The sequence below is a fragment of the Ips typographus genome, linkage group LG7 (genome assembly GCF_016097725.1).
Source record: "Ips typographus isolate SLU linkage group LG7, UJ_Ityp_2.0, whole genome shotgun sequence".
NCBI lineage: Eukaryota > Metazoa > Arthropoda > Insecta > Coleoptera > Curculionidae > Ips > Ips typographus.
The window spans coordinates 5,171,035-5,180,788 of record NC_138428.1 but is presented as its reverse complement, the minus strand read 5'-3'; the positions used below and the strand labels follow the sequence as shown (position 1 = coordinate 5,180,788).

General features: G+C 35.8%; 1 protein-coding gene and 1 long non-coding RNA gene across 2 annotated transcripts; both read left to right on the top strand.

The window, feature by feature from the left end:
• Positions 1-93: 93 nt before the first annotated feature.
• On the top strand, positions 94-7,421 carry LOC145732199 (uncharacterized). The gene is made up of 2 exons (XR_014178960.1): positions 94-956; positions 4,326-7,421. It is a non-coding gene; the product is annotated as an uncharacterized LOC145732199 (long non-coding RNA).
• Positions 7,422-7,452: 31 nt separating this feature from the next.
• On the top strand, positions 7,453-7,995 carry LOC145731941 (zinc finger and BTB domain-containing protein 41-like). The gene is made up of 2 exons (XM_081983934.1): positions 7,453-7,696; positions 7,799-7,995. The coding sequence occupies exons 1-2, from the start codon at positions 7,453-7,455 to the stop codon at positions 7,993-7,995; spliced, it is 441 nt and encodes a 146-aa protein (XP_081840060.1).
• The last annotated feature ends 1,759 nt before the right edge of the window (positions 7,996-9,754 follow it).

The following is a 9,754-nucleotide window of genomic DNA, read 5'->3' as shown; positions in this document are numbered from 1 at the left end:
GTTGCTAAACTTTTTGAGGTTGTAAGGTTTTGACTAGCAAATTTATTTCGTTAGAATTGTGAGTGCCTCAAAATTTTTTTTTTCTGAGTGTACTCAAAATAGTTGTACTGAGTGACTGAGTTGAGGTTCTTCCAGGTAAACCGTACGGGTGTGAGTGCGGTAGGAGATACAAAAATTCAGACGGTCTTAGTCGACATAGACGTGAGTGTGGGAAAGAGAAGAGACTAGTTTGTGCTGCGTGCAACTATCGCTGTCATCGGCGCGACAATATGCGCAGACACATGCTTTTGGTGCACAAATGGGATTTGGATTCATTGGAATTGATAAAAAATAAAATGATTGACTAGATTTTGAGTTTTTTTTTTGAGGATTTAAAAAAAATTTTGAGATACTTCAAGTTGATGATTTTTAGGTCGACGATACTATTGCGCTTGCGGAAAAAGCTACAAGAACCCAGAAAGTTTGTGCAGACATAAAAAAGAGTGCGGGAGCGAAAAGAGGCTACAATGCCCTTACTGTCCTCACAGGTCTCACAGGAGGGATAACCTCAAACGACACGTGCAATTACACTTTGACAAATAACAGACTGATTTTTTGAGTAGTAAAAATTTTTACTTTTACTCATGAGCTTTGTGTGCTTTCAAACCCTCAAACTCAAAAATTTTTATCCCAAACTTTCAACTTGTAGACAGCAACAATAACCCTCCAACGGGGCCACTCAATTTGGAGTTTACCCTCAAATCTTCCGACCAAAAAACGTACGAATGTAACGAGTGCGGTAAGAAATACATGAACCTGGTTTCCCTCACCAGACACAAAAAGTACGAGTGCCAGAAACCTCCCAGATTTGCTTGTCACATGTGCTCCTTCAGGACTCGCTATCAATTTACTTTGAGGGCGCATTTGGTTCGTTTACATAATGTTATCATCGAGAATAGTGCCATACAGTTTTGAGGGTGAGGGTCAAATAAAGTTGTTGTTAATTTTTCTAGTTTTATTTACCTCAAAAATTTTGAGTAACTTTTGTATTTATCAACTGAGACCCAATGAGTGGCACCTCATTTCAGGCTACTTTGTTCCAATTGATTTGTTTTTCTCAAAATCGACTAAACTCAAAATTTTAATTTCTCTCAAAAACCTCAAAAAATAAGCTTTCTGTGTGACATTTTTCAATATGGCGTTGATACTGGTTTATCCAGTAAAATCAGTATAAAAAGTACCAAACGTATTTTATAGTTTTATGAGTGGAATTTTGACAGAAATGACATTTTGTCAGTTACAGATCTGTCCTAAACTTGGAAACTGTCAAATCTAATCCTATGGAGGTACAAAACAACGAAACATACTTGAACAATAACAAAATCAGTTTGACTTTGGTTGTATGCATTTTATACCTTTATCAGTAAATTTTTGACATTTATGACATTTGGTTGAGTGTTTTTGATTTAATTTTAGTCTATTTTTAAATATGACAACCGTCAAAATCCTCTCCATAAAGCTGTAAAACCACGAAACAGTCTTGAAATCCATTAAAAACAGTACTAAACGTATTTTGTAGCTTTATGGGTGGAATTTTCTGCTGCTACGTTCCTGGATTGTCTTATACGGACCAGTCATTTTTTTCCTCTTAAAGTAACAATATTTTCCTACAAAACCTTTTTTGAAACGTGTCTCTATCTTGTCAAAATTTTGAGTTATAAATTTTCAAAGTTTGATTGTGCTTTCACTGAGTTTGGTGGTCATTAGACACAAAGTGACATTTTCTGCTGCTACGTCCCTGGATTAACCTGTACGCTACTGATTTTTTTTTTCTCTCAAAGCCACAATATTTTCCTACAAAACCTTTTTTGAAACGTGTCTCTATCTTGTCAAAATTTTGAGTTATAAATTTTCAAGATTTGATTGTGCTTTTACTGAGTTTGGTGGTCATTAGACACAAAGTGACATTTTCTGCTGCTACGTCCCTGGATTAACCTGTACGCTACTGATTTTTTTTTTCTCTCAAAGCCACAATATTTTCCTACAAAACCTTTATTGAAACTTATCTCTATCTTGTCAAAATTTTGAGTTATAAATTTTCAAAGTTTGATTGTCTTTTTACTGAGTTTGGTAGTCATCAGACACAAACTGACATTTTTTGTTGTTACGGTCCTGGATTGTCTTGTACGGACCAGTCATTTCTTTCCTCTTAAAGTAACAATATTTTCCTACAAAACCTTTTTTGAAACGTGTTTCTATCTTGTCACAATTTTGAGTTTTAAATTTTCAAAGTTACATTGTGCTGTCACTGTGTTTGGTGGTTTTCGGACACAAAGTGACATTTTCTGCTGCTACGTCCCTGGATTAACCTGTACGCTCCTGATATTTCTTTCCTCTTAAAGCAACAATATTTTCCTACAAAACCTTTTTTGAAACTTGTCTCTATCTTGTCAAAATTTTGAGTTATAAATTTTCAAAGTTTGATTGTGCTTTTACTGAGTTTGGTGGTCATTAGACACAAAGTGACATTTTCTGCTGCTACGTCCCTGGATTAACCTGTACGCTCCAGATATATTTTTTCTCTCAAAGCCACAATATTTTCCTACAAAACCTTTTTTGAAACGTGTCTCTATCTTGTCAAAATTTTGAGTTTTAAGTTTTCAAAGTTTGATTGTGCTTTTACTGAGTTTGATGGTCATTAGACACAAAGTGACATTTTCTGCTGCTACGTCCCTGGATTAACCTGTACGCTCCAGATTTTTTTTTTCTCTCAAAGCCACAATATTTTCCTACAGAACCTTTTTTGAAACTTGTCTCTATCTTGTCAAAATTTTGAGTTATAAATTTTCAAAGTTTGATTGTGCTTTTACTGAGTTTGGTGGTCATTAGACACAAAGTGACATTTTCTGCTGCTACGTCCCTGGATTAACCTGTACGCTCCAGATATTTTTTTTTTCTCTCAAAGCCACAATATTTTACTACAAAACCTTTTTTGAAACGTGTCTCTATCTTGTCAAAATTTTGAGTTTTAAGTTTTCAAAATTTGATTGTGCTTTTACTGAGTTTGATGGTCATTAGACACAAAGTGACATTTTCTGCTGCTACGTCCCTGGATTAACCTGTACGCTCCTGATATTTTTTTTCTCTCAAAGCCACAATATTTTCCTACAGAACCTTTTTTGAAACTTGTCTCTATCTTGTCAAAATTTTGAGTTATAAATTTTCAAAGTTTGATTGTGCTTTTACTGAGTTTGGTGGTCATTAGACACAAAGTGACATTTTCTGCTGCTACGTCCCTAGATTAACCTGTACGCTCCAGATATTTTTTTTTCTCTCAAAGCCACAATATTTTACTACAAAACCTTTTTTGAAACGTGTCTCTATCTTGTCAAAATTTTGAGTTATGAATTTTCAAAGTTACATTGTGCTGTCACTGTGTTTGGTGGTGATTGGACACAAAGTGACATTTTCTGCTGCTACTGTCCTGGAGTACCTTGTACTCACTAGTCATTTTTTTTCTCTCAAAGTCACTATAATTTCCTGCAAAACCTTTTTTGAAACGTGTCTCTATCTTGTCAAAATTTTGAGTTGTAATTTTTCAAAGTTTGATTGTGCTTTTACTGAGTTTGATGGTCATTGGACACAAACTGACATTCTCTGTTGCTACGTCCCTGGATTAACCTGTTCTGTCCTGATATATTTTTTCTCTTAAAGCCACAATATTTTCCTACAAAACCTTTTTTGAAACGTGTCTCTATCTTGTCAAAATTTTGAGTTATAAATTTTCAAAGTTAATATTAGTATTAGTTTGACTTTGGTTGAATGCATTTTATACCTTTATCAGTACATTTTTGACATTTATGACATTTGATTAAGTGTTTCTGATTAATTTTAGACAATTTTTATATAATGACAACCGTCAAAATCCTCTCCATAAAGTAAAACCAAAAAACAGTCTTGAAATCCAGTAAAATCAGTATAAACAGTACCAAACGTATTGTATAGCTTTACGAGTGGAATTTTGACAGATGACATTTAGTTGTCAATTGCAGCGTTGTCCAAAACCTTGAAACTGTCAAATTCGGGTTTGGATCAGGGGAGGTTTTGAGTTTAACTTAAGCTAACTTGTTAGTAAACATGTTTTACTGATTTATCGAGTAGGTTAGGTTAGGTTAGTGCAATTTTTTAGAAGACCTCAAAAATTTACTCAAGATAAAACAATGAAGCGGCACGTCATTTAAGGGTAGTTTTTCCCAAGGAATTCAGTGCCGCACACGGTTTTAAACTATTTCTACTTTTTTCCATTTTTCATTCATGTTTATACAGGGTGTGTTGTGGTATTTTAGACACTAACCGTCGACATCAGTGCGTCAAGTGCCTCAAAACGTACAGACACTACTCCTCCCTGTACAATCACGTGACTTTTGAATGCGGCAAGGAAAAGTCGTTTGCGTGTCACTTGTGCGCGTTCAAAACGCGCAGACGGGAAAACCTCAAAGCACATTTGAAAAATCGTCACCAAATTGTCACGAAATAAATATTTTTCTTATTATTAGTGGTTTTGCTGTATTGGGTTACCCCCTCCCTGCCCTTCCTTTAAAGTGTTTGTTGATTGGTTGATTTTTTTCTAGTGTTGCGCTGTTCTAAATGTTCTCGAAAATACCGCACCCATCACTCTCTAAAACGTCACTTAAAGTACGAGTGCGGGAGAGAGAAGGAGAATCAGTGCTGGTACTGTTCGTACAGTACAAAACAAAAGTATAACGTAATGTTGCACGTGCGCAAACTCCATCCGGAGTCAATGGAGGAGTACGCCAACTGGTACTATTCGCGCAAGACCAAACAACGACTCGTCCAATTTTTCGCCAAGACCTAAGACCTAGTGACTTGTGTGTGTAGTACCTTCCCCACTCCCGTAGTAATAGTGAAAGAAAATCCCTCAAAAATTTAACTCCAAACAATTCTAGATCGTTCTGGAACGTTCTATCAAGACTATCGAATCACAGAGAACGGACGTTACGGTTGTCGTAAGTGCATCTCCAGCTACAAAAACCTCAACAATTTGAGGAGGCACATGAGGTTTGAGTGCGACAAGGAGCCGGCGTTTGCGTGCAAAGTGTGCGACAAACGATTCACTTACAAGTACATTCTGGTTAGACATATGGCCACCCATTCTTTTTAGGTTAAGTTAGGTTAGGTTGAGTGCCATTGTATTGTCAATAAACAGTTCCTCCATGTTTTTTTCTTTTATTAAATTGACACGCCACTGGTTATTTTCATTAAAATACACTCAAACGTGTCTCTACCTTGTCAAAATTTTGAGTTATGAATTTTCAGTTACATAGTGCTGTCACTGTGTTTGGTGGTGATTGGACACAAAGTGACATTTTCTGCTGCTACGGTCCTGGATTATCTTGTACTCACTAGTATTTTTTTTCTTTCAAAGTCAATATAATTTCCTACAAAACCTTTTTTGAAACGTGTCTCTATCTTGTCAAAATTTTGAGTTTTAAATGTTCAAAGTTTGATTGTGCTATTACTGTGTTTGGTGGTTATCGGACACAAACTGACATTTTTTGCTGCTACGGTCCTGGATTGTCTTGTACGGACCAGTCATTTTTTTCCTCTTAAAGTCACAATATTTTCCTACAAAACCTTTTTTGAAACGTGTCTTTATCTTGTCAAAATTTTGAGTTATAAATTTTCAAAGTTTGATTGTGCTTTTACTGAGTTTGATGGTCATTAGACACAAACTGACATTTTTTGCTGCTACGGTCCTGGATTGTCTTGTACGGACCAGTCATTTTTTTCCTCTTAAAGTCACAATATTTTCCTACAAAACCTTTTTTGAAACGTGTCTTTATCTTGTCAAAATTTTGAGTTATAAATTTTCAAAGTTTGATTGTGCTTTTACTGAGTTTGATGGTCATTAGACACAAACTGACATTTTTTGCTGCTACGGTCCTGGATTGTCTTGTACGGACCAGTCATTTTTTTCCTCTTAAAGTCACAATATTTTCCTACAAAACCTTTTTTGAAACGTGTCTTTATCTTGTCAAAATTTTGAGTTATAAATTTTCAAAGTTTGATTGTGCTTTTACTGAGTTTGATGGTCATTAGACACAAAGTGACATTTTCTGGTGCTACGTCCCTGGATTAACCTATACGCTCCTGATATATTTCTTCTCTCAATGCCATAATATTTTCCTACAAAACCTTTTTTGAAGCGTGTCTCTATCTTGTCAAAATTTAGAGTTTTAAATTTGCAAAATTTGATTGTGCTTTTACTGAATTTGGTGGTCATCAGACACAAACTGACATTTTTTGTTGTTACGGTCCTGGATTGTCTTGTACGGACCAGTCATTTCTTTCCTCTTAAAGTCACAATATTTTCCTACAAAAGCTTTTTTGAAACGTGTCTCTATCTTGTCAAAATTTTGAGTTGTAAATTTTCAAAGTTTGATTGTGCTTTTAATGAGTTTGGTGGTCATCAGACACAAACTGACATTTTTTGTTGTTACGGTCCTGGATTGTCTTGTACGGACCAGTCATTTTTTTCCTCTTAAAGTCACAATATTTTCCTACAAAACCTTTTTTGAAACGTGTCTCTATCTTGTCAAAATTTTGAGTTATGAATTTTCAAAGTTACATTGTGCTGTCACTGTGTTTGGTGGTGATTGCACACAAAGTGACATTTTCTGCTGCTACGGTCCTGGATTATCTTGTACTCACTAGTATTTTTTTTTCTCTCAAAGTCACTATAATTTCCTACAAAACCTTTTTTGAAACGTGTCTCTATCTTGTCACAATTTTGAGTTTTAAATTTTCAAAGTTTGATTGTGCTTTTACTGAGTTTGATGGTCATTAGACACAAAGTGACATTTTTTGGTGCTACGTCCCTGGATTAACCTGTACGCTCCTGATATATTTCTTCTCTCAATGCCACAATATTTTCCTACAAAACCTTTTTTGAAACGTGTCTCTACCTTGTCAAAATTTTGAGTTATGAATTTTCAAAATTTGACTGACTAACCTGTACGCCCCTGATTTTTTTTTTCTTCTTTTTTTGAAATTTTTTGTCAAATCTTGTCAAATTTTTTAGTTATATTAAAGATTTTGTCGTCATTAAACACTAAAAATAACCACTAATTTTTTTTTAGTTTTTAGAATTTTTCTGTAATTGTCAATTTTTTTAATTTTTGAATTTTTGTTAGGTTGGCTGTCCTGCACTTCCTGCCCCAAGTCGTACAGCAGTACCGCTTCACTAAAGTACCACCAAAGGTACGAGTGCGGTCGAAAAGCCAATTTTCAGTGCTTACAGTGTGGCTACATCTCCAAACGAAGGTACCACATGAAAACCCACTTGATGAAGAAGCATCACGTGATCAACGATGCAATTTACTTCAAGGAACTGTGAATTCATTAAACTGATATTTTGACCAGTTTTTTTTTTTTTTTTTGGGTTGGGATTTGATGACGCCCGAAACGTCGAAACGTGTGTCATCGGGTGTGGTTGTTTTAGTACCGTCCACGGTGAGGTACCAATGTCCCAGCTGTCATAAATCCTACACGCTAATCAAGAATCTGAAACGTCACATGTCAATCGAATGTCAAAAAGAGAAACGGTTCCGGTGCGGGTACTGCCTGAACAGTTACTACTACCGAACCGATTTGAGGAACCACATGCATCGAGTCCATGACGTCATCATTGACGTCAGCAATTTCCCCTACAAATAAACTGAACAATCTGTCAATTTTGTTTTTTTTTTACAATCCTCCTCCAAACCTCAAAAACAATGTTCTAACCTCAAAATTTTAGGTAAACACGTATGTCCCAAGTGTGGCAAAAAGTACGTGCAATTCTCGTCCATGGAGCGCCATCTACGACGCACTTGCGGCAAAGTCAGGTGGTACTCGTGCATGTTCGAGTACTGCCCGTACAAAAGCAACAGGAAGGAAAACACCAAAAGACATATGGCGGCCATACACGGGGTGACCAATGCCGTCATAGAGTAACATTAAATCGGTCTGGGGTAGTTTTTGCTGTTTTTGTTTTCTGTTCTCCTAAAAACCCTCATAACTCGGTCAGTTTTGCAAATACACCAAATCCAACTGCTCCAATGAGTTCCCTGGAAAAAACTACTCCTAAATGATGTGTCGCTTGAGGTGGTTTTTTCAAAAAATAACCAAGTTACCTCAATTTTGAGGTTGTGTATTTGTCACCGTAGAGCGGACGTCTTACCGTCATTTTATGCTGAAATTTTCCGGGGAACACGCTAATGTGATCGGTTTTTTGATATCTCTCAAACTAGCTGAGTGACACCCTTAATTTAGTCGAAAAAGAAAAAAAACACCAAAAACTCAAAAACGGTAAGAGAGATCTCAAAAAATCAGATTAATCTGACTAAAAACATGGCAGTGGTAGTCCAAATAGTCAAACTTTGCCATAACGCACATTCTAAACCACATAGAATAGTGATTTCTTCAGGAAAAACAGTTTAGAATGTAAGATACATGTACAAAACAAATCAACTTAATCAGACCTCAAATAGTCCTGTAATAACACTAATTATCCAACAATTTTTTGAATAAGACCAATAACTGTCCGCAAAGGCCAAAAATGCCATAACTCACATTCTAAACCACTTAGACTGGTGATTTTTGCAGGAAAAGTTGGTTAGAATGTAATGAATGTGTCCAGAAAAAAAAAATCATAAATCGGACGTAAAACAGGGCCGTAATAGCACCAAAGACACAACTGTTGTTCAGATTAGAATATTATTGTCCGCGTACGGCAAAATTGTAACAACTCACATTCTAAACTACTTACAGGGGTGATTTTTGTAAGGGTAGGTAGGTAAGAATGTAATGTATGTGTCCAGAAAAAAAAATCGAAAAATCGGACGTAAAACAGGGCCGTAATAGCACCAAAGACACAACTGTTGTTTAGATTAGAATATTATTGTCCGCGTACGACAAAATTGAAATAACTCACATTCTAAACTACTTACAGAGGTGATTGTTGTAAGGGTAGGTAGGTGAGAATGTAATGTATGTGTCCAGAAAAAAAAAAACATAAATCGGACGTAAAACAGGGCTGTAATAGCACCAAAGACACAACTGTTGTTCAGATTAGAATATTATTGTCCGCGTACCGCAAAATTGAAATAACTCACATTCTAAACTACTTACAGGGGTGATTTTTGTAAGGGTAGGTAGGTAAGAATGTAATGTATGTGTCCAGAAAAAAAAAAACCATAAATCGGACGTAAAACAGGGCTGTAATAGCACCAAAGACACAACTGTTGTTCAGATTAGAATATTATTGTCCGCGTACCGCAAAATTGAAATAACTCACATTCTAAACTACTTACAGGGGTGATTTTTGTAAGGGTAGGTAGGTAAGAATGTAATGTATGTGGCCAGAAAAAAAAATCATAAATCGGACGTAAAACAGGGCCGTAATAGCACCAAAGACGACACAACTATTGTTCAGATTAGAATATTATTGTCCGCGTACGGCAAAATTGTAATAACTCACATTCTAAACTACTTACAGAGGTGATTGTTGTAAGGGTAGGTAGGTGAGAATGTAATGTATGTGTCCAGAAAAAAAAAACCATAAATCGGACGTAAAACAGGGCTGTAATAGCACCAAAGACACAACTGTTGTTCAGATTAGAATATTATTGTCCGCGTACCGCAAAATTGAAATAACTCACATTCTAAACTACTTACAGGGGTGATTTTTGTAAGGGTAGGTAGGTAAGAATGT